The sequence below is a fragment of the Aricia agestis genome, chromosome 13 (assembly GCF_905147365.1).
Source record: "Aricia agestis chromosome 13, ilAriAges1.1, whole genome shotgun sequence".
Classification (NCBI taxonomy): Eukaryota; Metazoa; Arthropoda; class Insecta; order Lepidoptera; family Lycaenidae; genus Aricia; species Aricia agestis.
In genome coordinates, this window is record NC_056418.1 from 14704320 (window position 1) to 14728187 (window position 23868).

The following is a 23868-nucleotide window of genomic DNA, read 5'->3' on the forward strand; positions in this document are numbered from 1 at the left end:
TCTATGTATGTCTATGCAGTAAGAATGTGTTATCTCTTTACCTTCAAACCACGACACCGATTTTGGTGAATTTTGATATAATAAAGAGATTGAGATATTACGTTGAATACGAAAGGACATACATCACTTTTGTTCCGGAAAAATATACGGTTCCCGCGCGAAAAACGAATTTTGGCGCAACGGAGTTGCTGGCGTCATCTAGAGAAAACATAGTTTCTGTAGATTTGAAATCTCAATCCGCAGATTCTGCTGTAAAGTTATATCGCAAGCTGAGAATCGGCGAAGTTGAAAACTATAGCTTCAACTCATTAATATACATGATTGGAATTGTGGATTAGATGGATTATATTCCGTTGAGCTTTGTACAGTGTTTGTCTCACTGATTTACTTTGATAAAGTGTGACATATGATATGAAATATCCATCTGTACAGAGTTTATACGTGGGAGAGCCATGCTTCGGCACGAATGGGCCGGCTCGACCGGAGAAATACCACGTTCTCACAGAAAACCGGCGTGAAACAGCGCTTGCGCTGTGTTTCGCCGAGTGAGTGAGTTTACCGGAGACCCAATTCGATTCCCTATCCTCCCCTATTCCCTTCCCTTCCCATCCCTACCCTCTCCTATTACCCTGTTCCCTCTTACAAGGCCGGCAACGCACTTGCAGCTCTTCTGATGCTGCGAGTGTACATGGGCGACGGAAGTTGCTTTCCATCAGGTGACCCGTTTGCCCCCTTATTTCATAAAAAAAAAAGAGTGTAACAAAATTAAACGACAATACCTTAGGGTATGTATGTAAGGTTGTACACAAATAACGCCATTGCTATCTACTTTATTAATGCTCATTAAACACGAAGACAATACACATTATATACTTAACTAGCTGTTGCCCGCGACTTCGTCTGCGTGGACTTCAGTTATAGCGCGCGATGTCAACAGAATTCAACCTAATGATACCAACTCTTCTAGAAAGATGTTGGGCAAGCGTTAGCGCGATATAAGAGACGCACGGCGCCATCTAGTATGAATTTTTGGAACTAACTTAATTTGAACAAATTTTCGTATTTTCACCCCCTTACAACCCTTTTTTCCAGTTAAAAAGTAGCCTATGTCCTTTCTCAGACTTTAGACTATCTGTATACAAAATTTCATTACAATCGGTTCGGTAGTTTTGGCGTGAAAGCGAGACAGACAGACAGACAGACAGAGATACTTTCGCATTTATGATACTCGTATTAGTATAGATTACTTAGGTATACTGCAATACATAATATTTACACACTACAGTTACTCGTATTAGTATAGATTACTTAGGTATACTGCAATACATAATATTTACATACTGTATGTATAATGTATATCCCGCTGTATAGAGTGCACTGTAAAAGTGGCATCGCTGAGAGAACAAAAATAAACAAAAAAGTACTCTTTCAGCACTGCTACTTTTGCAATAAACTCTATACAAGAAACACATACACACCGTTAAGTAATACACAACATTCGGTTTTGTTACTCTCTGACACTCTGTATACCTCTGTGGCTCAGTCGGTGGACTGCAGTTGGTAGCTCAAGCCGGGGGTCGCGGGTTCGAATCCCGCATGGAACAAAAATTTTTCAAAGTTCCTGGGTCATGGATGTGTATTAAATAAGTGTATCATATAATAAAAATCTTAAATATATGTAGAGTATAAAAAGTATTGAATATATTTCCGTTGTCTGGTACCCGTAACACAAGTCCTTCAGGTACTTAGCACGGGGCCAGACTGACGTGTTGTGAAGCGTCCATAGATATTATATTATATATCAGCTATATATTATTGCTGTATCAGCATTCAGCACTCAGCTGTTCTACCAACAATCCATTTGAACAGAAGTCACAACGAAGCTGATTGGTCAATTGTGTGATGACGTCACTCCGTCTGCTCCTCCAGACACGGGGTTTACGACGTCGTAAACGCAAGTCCGTGCCACCACCGGCATCGATCCACTGTCACTCACATCATGCCAATCAATCGTAGAGTTCGACAATCCCTTTTCATCCATGTAAAAAGCTCAGCAGGCTATACTGCCGCCAATGTGTAATATTATGTCCCCCGCTCAGTGGTATTTTCTTTTTTTTAATAAATATAGACCTTCTTTCTAGTTTTTATACGGAGAACCATGCTTCGGCACGAATGTGCTGGCTCGACCGGAGAAATACCACATTCTCACAGAAAACCGGCGTGCAACAACGCTTGCGCTGTGTTTCACCGAGTGAGTGAGTGAGTTTACCGGAGGCCTAATCCCCTACCCTATTCCCTCTTAAAAGGTCGGAAACGCACCTGCAGATTTCCTGATGCTGCGAGTGTCCATGGGCGACGGAAGTTGCTCTCCATCAGGTGACCCGTTTGCTCGTTTGCCCAATCATATCATAAAAAAAGTTGAAAAATCAACATGTCTTCTTACTATTATCAAATATTTACACAGCGAATAACTAATTAACTGAGTACACAACTTTGCTTGTTTTTGTCTGCCACATGGAAAATGCACATGACGTACAAAGACAGTGGACCTTGCTTAGCTGCGAAAAAATTATTTTAAATCTACTAAAGGTAGATAACGCCCGCAACTCCGTTGCGCCAAAACTCGTTTATCGCCCGGGAACCGTACATTTTTCCATATAAAAAGTATCCTATGTCCTTTCCCGGGACTCAAAGTACCTCCATATCAAATTTCAGCAAAATCGATTCAGCGATTTGGGCGTAAAAAGATGACAGACAGACACACTTTCGCATTTATAATATTATATTAGTAAGTATGGATTAAAGGGGGTAAGTTACAAAATACTATGTTTTGTCCTCGTCTGCTTAGAAGAGGCTTGACGGACACGGACTAAACTATAACGACTGTATACAAAGTATAGATCTTTATATAAGAGTAGTATAAAAAAACTATTCAATATAGTATAAGTGGTTCCCCTGTACGGCAACAAGTAGGTATATCAATACGTTGTACGCTTTCAATACTTTTAAAACTTTTATTTGAATTAATATTTCGCTTTTGAAGTGTATTGAATAACTTTTAGGGTTCCCCGGCGAAATGGTTGCGGATATTACGAATTTAGTCCGATTTGATGCGAGAAGTGTGATGTGTGTGTATAGACAAATTATTGTCTATAGTCTAATTTATGTGAAGATAGAGATTCTCGCTTTATCTCGAAGATAGAGCAACATACAAAAAATTATAAAAAGTTGAACAAATAATATTTTGGAGATTACTTTTAACGTTCGTTGAATGTGGAGTGTGACAAGAAATATAATATAGAACTTACGTCAAAATCTTTAAATTATAGCTGAGTAATTTTTAAGTATAAAATTTTGTCTCTCTTTTAAACATTATGAACCCTTACATAAGCTTTGAACTTTTAAATTAATCCAGTAAAGCGAGGTTTAAAATGTTCGTTAAGATTTTTCAGTTAAACATCGTAAGAGATCGGTTGAGACCCGCATAGTTTTTATGAAGTTGAGCTAGGGTTAATTATTCTAACTTTTATACGATTCATAAGTTTTTAAAAGATTGGTTTGAGCATCATCATCTCCCGAATGGACTTAGAGCTACTAATAATAAATACTATGGAACAGTCATTCTCAAACTGTGCTCCTCGGCGCCTTGGGGCTCCGTAAATAGGGTTGCCAGTCGTCCGGATAAAGCCGGACACAGTCAGGCTTTTTGCATGCGTGTCCGGCCAAAATCAAAGGGAGTCCGGCCTTTGTAGAGCCTCAAAACACAAATTTTAGACGGTTTTACACCTAATGACATGTAAAAAAAAAATTGTACGGTATACACGAGTTGCAGAAAGTATTAAAAGTTCAGATTCTAAGTACTCAATAGCAACTCTTTTTTGTACTAATGTCCGGCCAAGCTGATTGCTTTGTCCGGCTTTTCGGTTTAGCCACCTGGCAACCCTATCCACAAAGGACTTGTAGGGCGCTCCTTCCGCTCTGTGAGCTATAGATAAATTCAGGGGTATCTCTTTTTTACCCTGCGGCGCAGTTACACGTCACAATATTTAGTAGGGCGCCCGCGCCGTGACAAAATCGCGGCGCGGGCGCCCTACTGTATCTAGCTATTAGAAAAAGATACATAAATAAACACCTTTATAATGATCATAGTTAGGTTAAACAGGTACCTAAATAATAATAAACAAAATTTTAATCGTCTACCTGCTTCACATAATTAATATTATAATTTTATTTTATAATATTTGTCGTTTCAGATAATTATGGAGGATCGACTCACGGCGCCTCTCTTATCATTCCACGGCGCACCAGGGCGCCTCGGCGCACACTCTGGGAGCCCCTGGATAAATTATTGTTTTTAGAAATGTAATCAGACACCAGCATGGAGACAATAATTCATTCAAATACAAAACATTTTTTTCTATGAACCAGTCGAAAAAGTCTGAAAACTACCGGTTTGCATTTCGTACAAGTATTTTACTTCATATCACTATCTTGCCTACTAAGATTGCCTCTTGTACGTTTGTTGGCGTTGTTTAGTTGCTATCAAATAAACAAATAAAGGGGATTTTTAATTTAAAATATACCCAATCTAATTTCAAACATTACTTTTTATATGTTTTTAAGTATTTCCGCTTTCTTATTTTATTATTCAATTGGAATGGCTCCTAATCCCAAACCAATTTCTAAGATTGACAATAAAATAATATTATCAGTGGTTACTGGGAAAATATTGGACAGTAAAAAATTAAATTAAATGAATTAAATAAGAGATACACAGAGAAAATATAGATGGAAACACCTATACTAGTATTATAAATACGAACGATTTGTATCCTTTATGTGTTGGATGACCCGGTATAGGACCCAGGACAGTTTTCATCCTATAAAAATGTACGGTTTCCGTGCCTTTCAACTTCCGCGCTACAAGGTTTGTAGCAACATCTAGTGGGCTATAATTCCCTGGTTTAGGCACATAGCTCGTGAGCCAGACGAAGTCTCAGGATAATGCTAGCAAACAAGAAATGGCTGCTCTAAATCCTAAATAATGAGAGATAACGTAAATGCCACTGGCTCTCAAACTTTCAACTAATTATGAACCCCCTTATTAATAGAGATACGGAGCTTTTATAACTTAAGTTGAGCTCTCTTGTATCGTATGCTATTTTTTAATTGAACAAGATGACCCGGTGAAATTCGTATCACTTTCCTCCTCATATATACCTTTCCTCTACCACGAACATTTCAAGACTTACGCTAAGTACTCACATACGGTTTTGCTCGATAGTTTTACTCCAAATCGAGCAATAACCACCGTGTGAACCGCAAAACTGACAGCTCGAAGGCTCCCTTCGAGCCGGTTCGATGGAATTAAATATGTCAAATATGTCATTTCCTTCGATTCGGAGTAAAACTATCGAGCAAAACCGTATGTGAGTACTTATCATAAAATTAGCCAAATTGGTTCGAGTTTTAGCGAGACTAACAAAATTGAAATATTTTTTTAAAGATACTATTGCCCATAAGAAAATGTACATTTCTTTATCTATTGTTTCCGTTAGCATGTCATTATAAAAAACATTAAAGCTAGGCTTAACCTGAATACATAACTCCTAACATAATATTTAAACGGCATCCTTGAAAAACTACTATTTTTTCCAGGGAGATTAGAATAAAAGATGTTATTAACATTATAGGTATAAAACACGTTTATTTTGTTGTACGGGGGAGTAGATACTCAAATATACGTTTATTACATGTAGTTAATACAATCAGGGGCTACTTTGCGGAAATCCATAGCTTAAAACTTAGTATGTTATTATTTTTAGCAATATTCCGCGAAATAAACCTTAACCTGTAAGTAAATGAGTGAGTGTACGCATAGGCATGCGTACAGCACCTCCCTCCTCCTCCTCCTGAAGATGCTCCGGTGTTGGGGCGAAACGCGCGTCGAGGTTTTCAACCTGCATGGTGGTGAGGGGTCTTGCACGGATTTGCCAACGTTATTGCTTGTGTGGTGGTGGTGTTTGCAGGTTCTTGCATGCGAGTGTACGCATGGGTAGTGTGAGAGTGGAGAGGGGGGTGCTGTACCCATGCCTTTGCGTACACTCACACATTTACTTACAGTTTGAGACTCATTTCGCGGAATATTGCTAAAAATAATAACATAATAAATTTTTATTACGTGTATCAGCCCGTGTGCCTGTGCTGTCTGCCTGTATGTAGCATCATATCTTCTAAACTGATTTCAACAACTTAAGTGATCAAGGTAGGCAAGGCAACTACACCTGTCTTATTGTCATCAAATTTTGATAAGCAAAAGTTTGGGAACCACTGGTTATTTAAACGTGAGTAAGCGACGTTGCTTTGCGCGTTTTTGTCCTTAACAAAAATTAAGATAATTAATGACGTCTACATCTGAATTATCTCCACTCTGAAGTTTGGTGCCCCACTGTTTCTCAAACCTAAATATATATCTTGTTTCTTTGGACCACTATAGAACCTAAAGACACCAGGTACCAAGTTTTCATTGCGGAAAAATGTACGGTGAATGGAAAAACTAAATAATGTGATTTTTTATTACAACTTCATTGTAATAACGTCTCAGACAACGTTTAGTTCTGACATTAGGTGTATTTATAATTTTCTTTATATTCCTTCAACCTTCTGTAACCGTCGAGGCTGATGATGGGCGGCAAGCGGTCGGGTTATTAATTACGGCATAATGAAACCCCCGACTCCGCCCGCCCGCCTTTGATACGAATACCTAACTTTGTCTACATTTTGCTGCCGCTGGCATCCATTCATTACGCACGACAGGGTCCCCCGTCCCGGCCGTGGCTGAGCGTTTTGCACCTCTGTCGCTTTAAGCCGTCTTCATTTTGATGATTTCGACATGGTTCCATCTTGTTGGATTCTGAAGCGGCTTACACCTCTGTCGAATTGAGACTTTGCATGACACCCTTGACGATTTAGGGTTAATTCAGAACGCGACGCGTAGATGCATTTCAAAATTTGTATGGATTTGACAGATTCGCAAGACATCTCACGCAATTTAAATCTATCAATTCAGTACAAATTTAGAAATGCAACTACGCGTCACGTTACGGTCTGAATTGACCCTTAATTTCGTTGATTTCGACAGGGTTCCATCTTGTTGGACTCTGAAGCGGTCTACACCCCTGTCGAATTAAGATATTACTTGACACCCTTGACGATGAAGAGACTCGGATGAGATCTTTTGAGAAAAACCTGTGTATGTTGTGACTCGTGAAAGTACATTTGAATTCTGCTAAGTTATGCAAAACTATAACAGCTTTGTTCGTTGTTCGATCCAGTCAAATAGACTATTTTATGCTCAGTTTCTGAAGATTTATGACAGTTTATATTACCGCTTTTGATTGGCTAAGGACGAAATATTAACCAATGAACAACGTTGTTAAATATACGAAAACTGCCAAAAACTTTAGAAACCGGGATGAGACCTATCAAACTGCAATTTGATCTCATAAAATGTTAAACTGAGATATAAATTTTATTTGCAATGCAATAGTAAAAGCTAGGTACGTCAGTGTCTTAATCATAGGTATTATAAGATTTTAAACCTAACATAAAAACAAAATTTAATACATGATATAAAATTTGAAATGCAATCGTGTGCTCTTTCAGCCGAAGCTCGCTGATTTATAAAACAAATATATTGTAATTAATACTAATAACAAATAATTGTGCATTGTATTGACCGCAAACTGCCCCGGCTAATGTGGGTACAACGATTTATATTTGTTCAATAGCTAATAATATAATGAGATAATTATCGCATTAATAGATGCCTGAAAATAGCTTTAAAATTAGCGCCTCGATTCGCCAAAAATATAATTTGAATTAAAATCGACATTCACCTCTTAAGTGTGAAACAATTCAAGATGTTGTGGTGTAAAAGTTTCAACCATTTTAACACTTTTTTGATTCTAATTAACTTTAACTTTTGATAACTAACTCAGAGACATTTAATGATTAACTTTACTTCTATTTAATAAATTCTATTTATCTTTTCTCTATGTTTATATTCATTTTAGTCAACCCCTACAACACAAGTATTCTTAGTGTAGGCCCGTAGGGGTTGCGCAATGCATGCGTTGCTTCAATTTGTTAACCTTGGTGCTATCCAAAGTATTTAATGAGGGACAATAAAGTTTTTATTTATTTATTTTTAATGAAGAGTTTGACTGAAAATATCTGGTAATAACAAATCTTGATCAAATTAAATCTAACTGCGTGCTTTATTTGTACAATCCGGGAACCCTAAGGGGTTCGAAGAATACACTTTGAGACTCCCTGGTCTAGACTTTAGTAAAAAGAAATGTTGCTCTAGTCCAGCCATTCAAGTGTGATCCATGAAGCCAAATGCATTGTAGGAGCCCCGTTAGCGATGACTAAATAGTAAAATGTTTTCAGAAATTACATCAGACACAGGCATGGAGACAATTCATTCGAAGGCAAAACATTTTTTGGGTCCGTCAAAAATGTCACTTCATTAAAATGGTCCCGCCACCAAAAAAGATTGAGAACCACTGCTCTAATCTAATAACACTAGAATAAAGATATAACTAATTCTTCTATAACATTACTATACAATGTTATCGTCATCTGTAATTCATAACCCTTTAATATGATTTTAATCCCAAGAGTGCACAGGTCTGTAAGTTAATCAGAAGAAAGTACACAGGGTCCAGGAATCAATCAGCAATGTAATAACGTGGGTAAAATCCGAAGGTCTCTGGCCTCTGGGGGAGGAACAAGTGGGTAATGGCACATCTTGTATTCCGCTCCTGAGGGATTTCATATATCGATGTGTCATTTTTAGGAAGCAGAATGATAGATGAGTGAAATTTTGGTAGGTTTAAAATAAGGGTAAGAAATCTTCGTACAACTTTTCAAAACGCTTAAGTCTACATACGCTTATACAGGCTGTAACGAAACTTTATGTGTTAGTGATAATACTTTAGGCTTTAGGGTGTGTGTGGGTTCCCTTTATTGATTTCGCTGTGAAGCAGCGCTAAAAAATTATATGGTTTTTTTTCACATATTTTGTATGTCAAAATTCAAGACGCTGCGCTTCACGACGCACGTCTTGATTTGTATGGGACAAATCAAGACGTGGGAGAGCCATGCTTTGGCACGAATGGGCCGGCTCGACCGGAGAAATACCACGTTCTCACAGAAAACCGGCGTAAAACCGCGCTTGCGCTGTGTTTCTCCGAGTGAGTGAGTTTACCGGAGGCCCAATCCCATACCCTATTCCCTTCCCTACCCTCCCCTATTCCCTTCCCTTCCCATCCCTATCCTCCTCTATTACCCTATTCCCTCTTAAAAGGCCGGCAACGCACCTGCAGCTCTTCTGATACTGCGAGTGTCCATGGGCGACGGAAGTTGCTTTCCATCAGGTGACCCGTTTGCTCGTTTGCCAGGATTTCATAATAAAAAATAAGCACAAAAGAAAATTGCGCTTTCAGCGCTACTACTTTCACATTAAAATATATACAAAGGACACATACATACCCTGAAGTAAGATTATCCTTAGTTTCGTTACACCTCGTATATTATTATAATTATTAATTGATGTAAAGCCCAAATTAAGTGTTAATGATTTCACTACAATGTAGCGAAATAAGCTAAAATAAGGTTATGAAAAATCACTTCCAATTTTTTTTTTTTAAAGTTAAAGCATTCCATAAAAAATATAGTTGTTTTTCATTAGTCGTTCGGACATACACACAGCATATTACCTACGCCACTATACAGTAACACGCCGAAACCTTTGTGATTTTCGTCTTACGAAAACGGAGGCTCTATGTTGTCTCGCAACAGAAAACTAGCGGGCTGCGGGATCGATAGGACATTTGTGAGCATTGTCTATAAATTTCTTCTTTCATTGACTGGACTGAAAGTAAGCGTTTGGTTTAAGCTCTTAATTAGAAAAGTATACATTAAAGAAAAAATCAGCAAGAGACGATTAAAATCCGTTAAATTATGAATGTCTATTATTTTTACTCTTAAAAGTTAAAACCAACTATAGCTACCCTATCCAAATAATATTAATATTAAACAGACATACAAATTAAAAAACTTTGATAACATGTGCCAAATGCTACAAAAGAACAACTGTATTTTTTTATCAATAAAAGCTACAATCCATATATTTATCATTTAAGTTAACCAGCTAATAAAACCCAGTCGAATTAGGATTATCGCATCAAATAGATTAAAGAACTAACTTTTTAAATCGTGTCTAAATGAGCCCAATAAAAAGCTACTTAAACATTCCATTAAACATTTCAAATCGCAATTTTAAACCAAGAAGCAATTTATTTATTACAAATACACGATACGAGCGAACATTTTGAATGGACGCGAAATAAAAAATCTGAAAGGCGCGTTTGTGAAAAACTCTCCGTCAGAAAATGGCGCGTGAAAAAAAGAATAATATATAAAGTACAAAATTTAGCCCGCTGTTTTTTTTTTATTATGAAATAAGTGGGCAAACGAGCAAACGGGTCACCTGATGGAAAGCAACTTCCGTCGCCCATGGACACTCGCAACATCAGAAGAGCTGCAGGTGCGTTGCCGGCCTTTTAAGAGGGAATAGGATAATAGGGGAGGGGAGGATCCATTCGTTCTGGCAACACCGGAGCACGCGCACAATAAACATCGTTACGTATCGCCAAAATACACAAATTTAACTGTGTTTGCAATAAAAACTAATAAAATCTAAGAAAATGGTTAAATGCAGTAAATGTTCTAAAGTGATAAATAAAAAATCTCCGGGATTGTCATGCAATAAATGCAACAAATGGCTGCATGCCGGTTGTGCCAACATGTCCGTCGAACAATTGACAGCGCTTTCAACGGACTCGGCGGATTGGAAGTGCAAAACTTGTACCGATTCCATAAAACCGAAGCGTTTATCATTCATTGTTCCCGAGGAAGACGACATCGAGGATCAAATCGAATCCCCATCTACATTTGATCCAAATAAAATAGGCACGCAGCAACACCTTGTGCAACAAGTGTTAAAGGAGATTAAACAGGAGGTTAGAAAAATTATCACAGAAGAATTACAGCGCACCTTGAAATACTATTCGGATAAAATCGATGATTTTAACGCAGAAATGAAAAATCACCAACATAACCTAAAAATCATTGAGAACCAGTGCATAGATGTAAAAAACAACCTTAAAAATATAAGTCTAAAATACGAAAAGCTTGAAATTAAACTGCAACAAATGGAACAAGAGAAACTAGCCAATCAACTAGAAATATGTGGAGTTCCGGAAATGGAAAACGAAAATCCTCAGGAAATTGCCTCAAAACTAGCCACTGTTCTAGAGCAGAATCCACAAAACATAATTAAAGCGTATAGAAAACGGCCAAAGGCCAAGAATCAAAAGAATACGAAACCTGTAATACCAGCTATTGTAGTGTGTCTGCGAGAAGGAGCCAGAAACCAATGGCTGAAGACAGCAAAATCCATCCCGCTATCCACTACACACATAGGACGAGAGGACAGCGACAAGATGTATCTCCGGGAAGTCTTGTCACCTAACACAGCATATCTGCTATGGAAATCCAAAGAAGAATTAAAGCAACTATACTCCTACATCTGGTGCAAAAATGGTGCAGTCCTGATTAGGCAACATGAGAAGAGCAAGATTCTCATGGTGCGCTCAGAGGCAGATATAGCTACATTAAAAGGAGCCCAAAAAGTCTTCGATAAACCGGTTTGAGAAACTTTTTCATACTTTTTATTTGAATATTCCTTTTTTACGTATAAAAGATAATCTATGTCCTTAATTGACTTAACTAGCCTGAAAAAACTTTATATAGTCCTTATGTTTATTATATATAAGATAGTCCTTATGTTTTAGATGGACTTAGATGATAAAATTGATGGTAAATTAACAGAATTAAAATATACGCACTGGAATGACTTTACAGATAAACTACCGCTTAATAATGAATCACTACTACTTTTTCATGTGAATATTTGTTCGATGTACAAAAACTTTAATAGTCTTGAATGGATTGTTACTAATTCTACACATCCAATTCATTTGATATTGATAACAGAAGCTAACATAAAACAGGAGGTGTGTAATTTATATAATTTACCTAACTATACTATGTTCTCTAAATTAAGAACTCAAAGAAGAGGTGGTGGAGTCTTATTGTATGTACATAACTCACTAAACTTTACTCAGTCCAACTTTACAGTGAATAACTTTGAATGTGTATCAGGTGAAATAAGTGTATTAAATGCTAAATATAGTATATGTGCAATTTACAGGCCACCTACCTCAAACAAAAGGAACTTTGTCACAGAATTGTCTAGTCTAATTGATAACTTTCCCAGCAAACAAAATTTTATCATAATGGGTGATATGAACCTGGACTTAAAAAAGCCGAGTCCTATTATCACAAAATATTTGAATAAGATTAGTAGCTTGGGTTTTATATGTGGTATTAATAACTACACACGTACTGAGAAATACGGAGATATTATTACCAAGTCATGCATAGATCACATTCTGATTAGAAATACTACAGCGCACGAAGTCTATACGGCCGTTATCAGTGACGCACCAGCTGATCACTGTATAACCGGCTGTGCGATACTCGGCGCTCAATGTAACTTAAAGCAGCCTACGGCCCAAATGTTTACTAAACTAAATAATGAGAAGCTTCGTTCTGAGTTGTCATGTATAAACTGGGATTCTCTGATGTTGTTAAAAAATCCAAATGACATTGTTAATAACATGCACAAAATTTTTAACACAATTTATGATAAATGCATAATATTTAGTACTAGTCCTGGCAACCAGCTAAGTAAGCGTAAGTTGTGCTCATGGAGTAATGAAACCCTTCCGAAAATGTGTAAAAAAAGAGATGAACTCTTTCACATTTGGCATAAAGATCCAAATAACGTTAAAAATAGATTATTATACAATAAATATAGAAATAAAGTAAATAAATATGTACAGACACTTAAAAATAATTATACAATGAAAAATATTTGTGATAACTTTAAAAATCCTCGTAAAATCTGGCAAATTATAAATAATTTAACCGGTAAAGTTACATCCAGCATAGAATCCATTATTTTAAAATCATTCAAGTTAAGCCCCCTCCAAATAGCCAATAATTTTGCAAAGGAATTTGATAAAAACGTTAAAAATTTAACCAACAAAAATTCATGCTCGATACCCATTCTCTCACGAGATACCTATTCCACTGTACCAGACAGATGCATGCGTCTTCGGAAAGCAACCCCTGAAATAATTAAAAAAATTATCCTCAGTATAAATGATAAAAAAAGCCCAGGCTTTGATGGAATTAGAGCAGCGGACATTAAGTATATTTCAAACAAAATGGTACCAATAATTACACATTTGATAAACTGCTGTATTGAATCTTCAATCTATCCAGATCTTTTAAAAATAGGTATTGTAAGACCAATATATAAAAAAGGCAATCACACAGATTATAATAATTATCGGCCCATAACAATATTATCTTGTCTTGATAAAATAATTGAACGATTTCTATGTGATCAAATTAACAGCTACCTGTTTAAGAATAACATTATAAACCCTAACCAGTATGGGTTTCAGAAAAATAAAAGCACTACCCAACTGATTCGAAACTTTACTGATGAAATAAACCAGAATTTAAATAGGAAAAAACACATTCTTGTTGTGTTTATTGACTTCAGTAAAGCATTTGATGTTTTAAAATATAAAACACTATATGATAAACTATCAAGACATGGTATACAGGGCCCCCTTCTACAGTTGATTAAAAATTACCATACAAATCGTGCTACTTCAGTAAAGATTGCAGGCGAAAACAGCATTCATATTCCTACATCTACAGGAACAGCCCAAGGCTCGATAATCGGTCCATTAGAATATCTCCTCTATGTGAATGATATGCATAAAGTCGTGAACAAAGCCTCAGTTTATCAATTTGCTGACGACACCTGCTGGCTCGTGGCCGGGAGTAGTATTGTGGAAATACAGGCCAAACTGCAGGAGACATTTGATAACTTATGTAAGTGGGCACACGATGTGGGGCTTGTTTTGAATGCAGAAAAAACTAAACTTATGCACATACACTCACCGCACAATAAAGTCCAATACAAGCCCCTCATCGTTGCTCACACTCATAGGTGCCTCCATAGTATTGCAGCACAGTGCGCATGTACACCAATTGAAAATGTAAATAATCATATGTATGTAGGCCTCATTATTGATAATGTCTTTAACTGGGGAGCTCATAAGGACCATGTATGTACAAAGCTAAGATCAATATTAAGTAGACTGGCAGTTCTTAAGTATAAGCTACCATATAAAATTCTAAGACTTCTTTATATGTCTCTTGCAGATTCTGTAATAAGTTATGGACTTAGCAGTTACGGTCTAACATTCAAGTCATACATCCAAGATATTTACAAACTACAAATAAGAATACTAAAGACCATAACACCCAAAAACATAGTTAATAAATTTAAAAATAAAGATCAAGAATTATTTGAATACTGTAATGTTATTAATGTGTATGATAAAATAAAATTTTGTATTCTAACTGAAATGAGAATCACTGAATACTTAGAGGAACATGTAAGACCTAGCCACTTAAGACCAGTATCATATATTAAGAAGTATTGTCTACCAAAAATAACAAACACTTATGGCTTTAGAACATTAAAACATATCATACCTTTTTACCTAAATGAATTACCTGCCAATTTACAATACATGTATTCAAATACAATTAATTATAAAGGCAAATATAAAAAATTTTATTTAAAAAATCCAAGCTTGAGCACTAACTGAAATATTTTTTAGTAATCTGTGCTTAAATTCAATGTAAGAGAGTACAGGTGTACATATTGTATGTATGCCTACTACATGTGCATATGTACATTGTACATCCATGCATGTGCAATGTGCATGTGCAGGTGTACAAGTGGAAATATAATTAATAATAACATGTTTGTGTAACCTTAGTTCTTAAAAAAAAAAAAAAGTAATTGTTAACCTAAAATGTTATGTAATGTAAGAGTAGTCATAAAATAATATCAAATAGGTGCTAAAGTAGTTTAAAAAATTAAAGTAATTGTTAACTTAAAATGTTATGTAATGTAAGAGTAGTCATAAAATAATATCAAATAGGTACTAAAATAGTTTAAAAATTAAAGTAATTGTTAACTTAAAATGTTATGTAATGTAAGAGTAGTCATAAAATAATATCAAATAGGTACTAAAATAGTTTAAAAATTAAAGTAATTGTTAACTTAAAATGTTATGTAATGTAAGAGTAGTCATAAAATAATATTAAATAGGTACTAAAGTAGTTTAAGAATAGTATATAAACAGAACGTCTCTCCCAAACCGATAAACCTTTTAGGTTTTTGTATGGGAAACTATGTCATGTTTTTCTGTAAGTTTATTGTAATGCTTTGAATAAAGGAAAAAAAAAAAAAAAAAAGGGATGGGAATTGGGCCTCCGGTAAACTCACTCACTCGGCGAAACACAGCGCAAGCTCTGTTTCACGCCGGTTTTCTGTGAGAGCGTGGTATTTCTCCGGTCGAGCCCATTCGTGTCGAAGCATGGCTCTCCCACGTATAAAAACTTCGTGGTCTAGCTTATCAAAATACCAAAGGTTAAGTTCGGATAGATGATAATAAATAATAATAAATAAATAAATCGTTTATTCATCTCCACAAATTACAAGAATATAAGCTACATAAAAACTAATATCTCCAGGCCACCAGGCAAATAAGCAAACTGATCACCTAAGGAAGAGCACTACCGTCGCCCATACATTTACTACCTCAGAAGAGTTGCAGGTGCGTTGCCGGATATGTTACGAATATATTCACTAAATAGTGAAGCTTATTTTGACAAAGTAATTGTAATCGTATTTAAAGTAGCAGACATTAAAGTATTAACATTAAAATTAAACACTAGAGGTGTGACAAGTCTAAGGGCCTGTTTCACCACTTCCCGATAAGTGCCGGATAGACACAAGTTAACTTGACAGAGTATGTTGTGTTGTGGATAGCCTGTTCGGCACTTTATCAGGAAGTGGTGAAACAGGCCTAAACTCTACAATCAATTTACTTAAAATCTGGCTAAAGGTTGCGGTTAGATACAATATTTTACTTTAATTTCATCGATGGTTGTTGGCTAAGCAATACTAATATAAATTACATTATAACGAATACTCTCTTACGCTCTCAAAAATATGATGCTTTGTGGCAACTGGGCCTGTGGTTTTAATTTCATAGAATCGTGGATTAAAACCCATTTTTCTCGTTTTTCGAATATGAAAGAGAAGTAACTTAGTTCCTCAAACAGGCTTTAATTCATCATCAGTACAGCTTCAAAATCTTTTCGACGCAGTCTCGGTATTGTAAAATGGTGTTCTTGAAGTTTGAAATCAGTGTAAATTGATTATTATTGGTACATTTTTATATGAGAATGCTTTTTTGCTGTTTGATGCGATCTGCGGGGATTTTTTTTTAATCGCAAAATGCAAGTCTGCTTGCAATTCATGTCTAGTGATTCGTACTAATTTGACATTTGTCAGTTTGACAGTATTGACAATTCATTTGCTGAATTGATTGAGAGGAATTGCTAAATGTGAAAGTTTTAGCCCCGCTGGACTTGACTCGACTCGTGTTAACGCTGGATCAAAATAGCAGAATAATTATGAATATCTGGTTAACTTTTAAGGTTGGGTTGCACCAACTAACTTTAACTATAACTTTAACTACAGTGCAAAATGTCAAATCTTTGGTTAAACCGCTCATACGTATGAGCGGTTTAACCAAAGATTGACATTTTGACTAAAATATTACTTTACACAAGTTATGAATTATTTGAACTTAAAGGCAGTTAATATTATTTCATTACTTTTTAAAGTTGTTTGGCGGGTTTTTTTTTAAATTTCTTAATTTAATTTTATTTCATACTTTTTAAACTTGTGTTGGTTTAAATAGTGCAGAATAATTCCTATCAACACAATCATATGCTCATAATTACCATATTCTATCAATGTCCTTTTCGATGGGGCCGTTAATATGAGCCCAAACATGAAACCTCCACTTTGGGTTCATACGAAGCTTGGTTCCTATAGAATCTAGGTGATGCTGCAGCAGCAGCATATAAATATTTACTGTTTATCTACTTCTTACTGGTTGTCGCAATTAAAATGAGCCCAAACACGAAATCTCTGCTCTAAGTTGGCGAGGAGTTGGATATCCTATTGATTACCAGGTGATGCTGCAGCACCAGGTCAACTTTCCATTATTATGTGTATACGTATATTGTATATTCACAAATGTAACGAACTAGAATGAAATATAAAACCCATTAAACGACTACAAGTTGCCAACGGCCTTTCATGAACTAGATAAACCCTGATTGTTCAGCACTGAACAGGCTGATGATGATGAATTATATCTAAGAACACTCTCGATCATGTCAGCTTTCAAACAAAAAAAACTAGATCAAAATCGGTCCACCCGTTTGGATGCTACGATGCCACGGACAGATACACACACAGACAGACAGACAGACAGATAGACAGACAGACAGACACGTCAAACTTATAACACCCCTCTTTTTTGTCGGGGGTTAAAAATTGGTTTGAACGAGATCTAGCAGGTAGTTTTTTATACGTCAATATAAATGGTAAATGGTAAGCCTTAACTTTTGTTTCATTAAATCAACGGAAATATAAAAATAAATCAAAAACCTTTTAATTTCATAGAAATAAACCTTATAGCTGCTGCGAAACCCTTCATGGGCGAGTCCAACTCGCACTTGGCCAGTTTTTACTATTTGGGTAAGGAAAGGGAAAATTTATCTCTTTTTAAAAGCTTTTATTTAACTTGCTCTGTAATGTATGTAAGTATGTATGTTACGGTGGAATTTTGGAAGTCAATTTTAAGGTAGATATTTCATTTTCTTTTTTTATCGCATTTTACTGACGCGGACGAAGTCGCGGGCAACAGCTAGTACGTATATATATCTAAATTTTTCGTGAAAAATTACTATGTTTTACAGTGTTATACTTTTCCTGTTGATTTTTACTGATAATTCAATTTTTTATACCCTTAATCCCGTTACCTGTAGCTTCAATAAAAAATAAACGCAACAGACATCTGTGAATTTCTCCGGTTAAAGTTAAAGTTAAAGCTAAAGGACGCCGTATTTAACTATAACCATAACATTAACTTTAACTTTAACCACGCCTCTGGTGCAACCCAACCTCTTAAAAATTCTAGTCTATTTATTTTAGTTAAGCAGTATTTGTTTATTCGTTCATTATACAAAGTGTTGAAGACAGTAGATTGAAAATGTCGCAGCTTAGTTATACTTTTCTATGCAAATCGTACATGAATGTGTGTATAGCTTCAAATTCAAAGCAAGCAGAAGGTCAAATTTTCGTTCGAGTCGCGTGAAGGTTGTATTGTAATTTATACTTCCGGACCGACGCGACTATTTTTGTTATTAAGTAATTCGTTTTTATCATCATCATCATCATTATGTAACGAGACTGTCTCGTGAGTTCGTGACTAAACAAAAAATACCCTGGGGCTGTAGCCAAAGTCCCTTACGTTAAAAACGATGACGAAATTCGTTATCAAAATGTATGGGATTTGACATTAGTCTTCAAAAGCTAAATGTCATTTAGCGATGACTTATGTCAAACCGCATACATTTTGATAACGAATTTCGTCATCGTTTTTAACGAAAGATACTTTGTCTAAGGGGGCTGATTACAGAATGATCTATAAGGATTAAGCCATAGATTTAACTAAACAGCTAACTTCGTATTTTTTTTTATTTCTTCAACTTGAAGTAAACATGTCGGCATCGGTCAATGACATCTGCACTGATATTTCACCACAAACTTAACGGGAATGGAAAGCCGAAGCTTTATATTTTGTGTACCACATTTTCATATTGTATGAGGTACGATGTCCCTTGGGCACCTCGATGGCATATAAATAAAAAAATATAAAAAATTTTTTTTCATTCCACGCAAATAAACGCACGAGGTCAGAGTTAATAAAGTTAATGTGAAACTGAAAACTCGTGAAAATACCACAAAGTCATCTCGAAATGTTTTCCTTTAATACTTACTTATTATTAAACCTTCTGACTTTGACGTTAATCTTCTCATAATCCATACTTCCATTCTAATATTCTAAATACGAAAGTGTGTCTGTCTGTTTGTTATCTCTTCACCCACAAATCGCTAAACTGGTTTTGCCACAGAATATATATTAGTAGTACCAAGTTTCGCTGAAAGTATTTCCGTATCATTACTTTGAGTCTCGGTAAAGGAATAGGATTTGTTTTTTTATTAAATAAGGGGGCAAACGAGCAAACGGGTCACCTGATGGAAAGCAACTACCGTCGCCTATGGACACTCGCAACACCGAAAGAGCTGCAGGTGTGTTGCCGGCCTTTTAAGAGGGAATAAGCTCTCTTCTTGAAGGTTTGCAGGTCGTATAGGCCCGGAAAAACGGTGACAGTTTGTTCCAGAGTCTTACATTGCGCGGCAGAAAGTTACGCGAGAAACGCACCGTGGAAGACTGCCACTCATCAAGGTGATGAGGATGGTATGTTTTTCGCGTGGGACGATGGCGAAAAGTTGCACACAGGTGGTATGATTCCGACCAATTCCTCAGAGCATTTTATCCAGAAAAATGTACGGTTCCCGCGCCAAAAAATTCAGCGCAACGAAGTTGCAAGCGTCATTATGTAGCCCCATTGTATAATTCCCACATTATTGAGGAAATACACATTGCAGGTAACAATTTGATGTTACAACCTAACATTAGTATTCGAGGGAACACCCATATCTTTAGCTTCGTCGGATTTGCGACCGGCCTCACTTCCGTTTCCCAAAACGGTACGCCCTTTGTGCAAAATGTGTTTGAGTAACAATTAATATTTGACGCGTTTGCCTACGGACGATCGGAAATGACTTGAGGTATTGACCTCTGGTGAATAAAGGAGTAAGTACTTACTACTTAGATTAACTTTCTATTGTATTTTGTGCGTGAATACACAGACTGAAAATCAAATCACATCAAATCATTTATTCACATAATGTAGTTTATTCATTTAGCATATATATATAAAAGTACAACTTTTATATAAGTATTATACTTTTATAATATATAGGGCGTCATTTAGCATTAACACCTTCGCTGCGGGACTAAAAGAGGCGGTTTTTTTTATATGGTGCGTTAACGGGTCGATTAGCCTTATACTTAAACTCTCCGCCGCTGCGATATAAGGCTTATTGGCCTGGCCATTTAGCCGAAAATTTTTCGTTTTCGCTTCGTTATAGAATCGCCGATCAAAATGTATGGAATTGACATAAGACGAGTCGAACGTCAACGTCATATTAACGAACGCTTATGTCAATTTCATACATTATCATCGGCGATCCTATAACGAAGCGAAAACGAAAAGATTTTGGCTCACCCCCCAGGTAAGGTATCGACCAATATAAATGACTGTAACTATGCGAAAACTTAAAAATTTGGAAATCTACCAATCAATATCCATCGTAGAAGAGTAAGTGTTCATGGTGTTGGCTTCGCCCTGAATTCCTACTATTTACTTGAGAGATACATGCAAAAATATATGTAAGGTCTTATAACCCGATATCGCAATAATAATAATAATATCTATGGACGCTTCACACCACGTCAGTCTGGCCCCGTGCTAAGTACCTAAAGGACTTGGGTTACGGGTACCTGACAACGGAAATATATTCAATACGTTTATACTATACATATATTTAAGATTTTTATTATATCATACACATATTTAATATACATCCAGACCCGGGAACATTGAAAACTTTTTGTTCCGTCAGTGGGATTCGAACCCGCGACCCCCGGCTTGAGCTACCAACGCGCTCAGGGATTCGAACCCGCGACCCCCGGCTTGAGCTACCAACGCGCTCACCACTGAGCCACAGTGGTCGTCATGGCTCATGAATTACAGGTTTATTTATGAGAGATTTAATGATGAAATGTTATCGGCATATTATTTCGAATATCATTTATTGAAAAAATAAGATGTTTTTTATATTGAAAAAATAACAGGCCAGTAAGGATTTGGCTGTTACTTATTATTTTTTATGTAATTTTTCGAATAATATATATCAGAACGTTCACGTTCACGATTTCATACTTGCTGAAACGATTATTTAAGCATTTTTCTACAGTGTTTATTTGGTATATAGGCATTATTAATGATTTAACACCAATAACAAAATCTCAAAACGTAAACAACCGACTGTGTAAATGAACTATCGTATCGCTCCCGCTTATTATGTCACAACACTAATATTAAGTAAACAATAAAATTACCTCCACCAGTGCGGGAAGGGGTGGAATGACCCTGTGATCTCTGACGGGCCTTTCAGCTCGTTACCCGCAAGGAAAGGAAAAAAGTATCAATCAGTGCGTTATCAGGCCGAAAGACCTTAGCACGATTTTAATGCTTTATCGAGTAGCTCTTAAAGTCCTAAACTCAATCGGGCGTTTAAGCCTTATAACGCAGCGAACGTATTAATATACTATAAAACTAAATGACGCCCGAAACTAAGTTGCGCCAAATTTCGTTTATGTCGGGTACTATACATTTTCCTGGGATAAAAAGTATCCTATTAATATAATAATATGTCCCTGTCTGGTAAACGAATTTTGCAACGAACAGAGAACAAAACATTGTATAACCATTACATCGTGTAAATAGTAATTGTATTAGTAAAGGACCTATTTACAAAAAAGAAAATAAACGCAAATGTAAAAAGAATTTCCTAAACGAAATTCCGAACCAATAAAGAGTAAATTAACAAAATCTAAGATACAGATAGTGGTTTAGAGAAATAAAAGTGTAGAAAATACACTCAATTGGGTCCATTTAAGTCGGTCGCTGCAAAAAACGTGGGCAAGTCGAAACAAAATGGCCGGCGGGCTTGTTAAAATGCCACGTTTAATTTAACGCTCGTATATATTTATTTGCGCCTACTGATTACGATGGAACATGTCCAAGACAACGTCCACGGCTACATTGATCGGCCTTTGTCTTGTATTTTTTCGCAAATAGAATTCAGCTCGAGAGAAAACTTTTCGCCGTTTGGGTAATCATTTTTATTCTGTTTATTTTTCAGGTGGCGTGCTGCGGAGTCCCGACTCTCGAGGAATGGCAAGATAAACAGTGGTAAACTGAAGAAACTTCTAATAAGTTACTTAGATCTTATTTTTAGGCTGCGCAGACAAATGTTTCGGCATTTCGAGGCGTAAAAAAAAACAAATTGTCAAAACGTTTGAACGTGAAATGCGGCGTGTTGACAATTTAAATTTAGAACGTCGCGCGTCGTGTCGTCGAAAGTGAAATGAATGCGACGGGTATACATCAGAGTGTTTCGAGGCTCGCGAAACTTTAGGCGTCTATTGCGGCTATATTTTTCACCTAAACGTTTTACGCAAAGATAACAGTTGTCAAACGTACGAGCATTTTTCTTTAGCGCCTTGTTTTACGTACAAAGTTAAGTACTGAAACATTTTTGCTATTTTTTATGATTTTAATACTTTTTTCTTTATTTAAGTATTTTCATAATTAAAATACAATCAAAGCGAAAACACGGTGCTATGCTACTATAAAATTTTAGCGCAAGCCTCTTTCAGAAATAAAAGTTAAAGTATAGATTAATTCCCTCTCTATACGTTTATTTACACCAACACTTGCATACAAGCCAACACCTCGAATCTACATATCCATGCCAAGCCACAAAAAGTGGCCACATGACGTCATAGCCTTGCTGATATCCATTACGTCATTAGATATCATTTATCACCGGTACAATCGCGATCTAAGCCCTAGGTGGACTGAAATATTAGGCTTTGTACGCTCGAGTGGAAAATCGGCATGCTCAAGGACTTATGTAATTTGTTACTTATAAGTTTAAATTGCAACTTAAACTAGGTTTAACTAACCCTCCTTACTATAAAAATTTCTGCAGAAACTTAATTATCACGAGTACCTTTGTTAGTTTAACCGGGATATAAAGTACCTTATATTTCCTGGTACTCAAAATATAATAATATCTATGGACGCTTCACACCACGTCAGTCTGGCCCCGTGCTAAGTACCTGAAGGACTTGCGTTACGGGTACCAGACACCGAAAAAAATATAATATTTAATACTTTTTTACCATACATAAATATTTAAGATTTTTATTATATGATACATGTGTATTAAATATGTATTTAATACACATCCATGACCCAGGAAGTTAGAAAACTTTTTGTTCCGACGGCGGGAATCGAACCCTGGCTTGAGCTACCAACTGCAACAGCCCACCAACTGAGCCACATAGGTCGTCTAAGTATCTCCATAGTACTAAATTTCAGCAAAATCGGTTAGCTTGAGCCATGAAGAGGTAACACAGACAGACAGACTTTGCATATAATACAATATATAACATTAGTATGGGTTAATTATTATAATTTATAAGGTATTTATTTATATTATGAACCAATTTCGTCCACAGGTTTATACGAAGCAATGGAGACGTAAGCCGTATGACACAACTAGTATAGATAATACCTTGTAATCTAATATCAACTGCACTGTTTATTATCACACCTGCACCTTCTCTTATCAACGACATAAATTATTCATTATGTAAACTATGTTGTGGTTCCACTATTTCGAGGGATTCCGAGATCTTATCAGCTTGGAATTAGGGTAGAATGCTAATT

The 23868-nt window shown here is 36.2% G+C and overlaps 2 protein-coding genes across 2 annotated transcripts in view; one reads left to right on the top strand and one right to left on the bottom strand.

Moving 5' to 3' along the window:
- LOC121732865 (calmodulin-binding transcription activator 2) overlaps positions 1-23868 on the bottom strand; it is a 232849-nt gene that overhangs the window by 173921 nt on the left and 35060 nt on the right. The gene's annotated exons all lie outside the window — the stretch shown is intronic.
- LOC121733343 lies at positions 10875-11783 on the top strand. Its single transcript, XM_042123559.1, has one exon. The coding sequence runs from the start codon at positions 10875-10877 to the stop codon at positions 11781-11783; it is 909 nt and encodes a 302-aa protein (XP_041979493.1).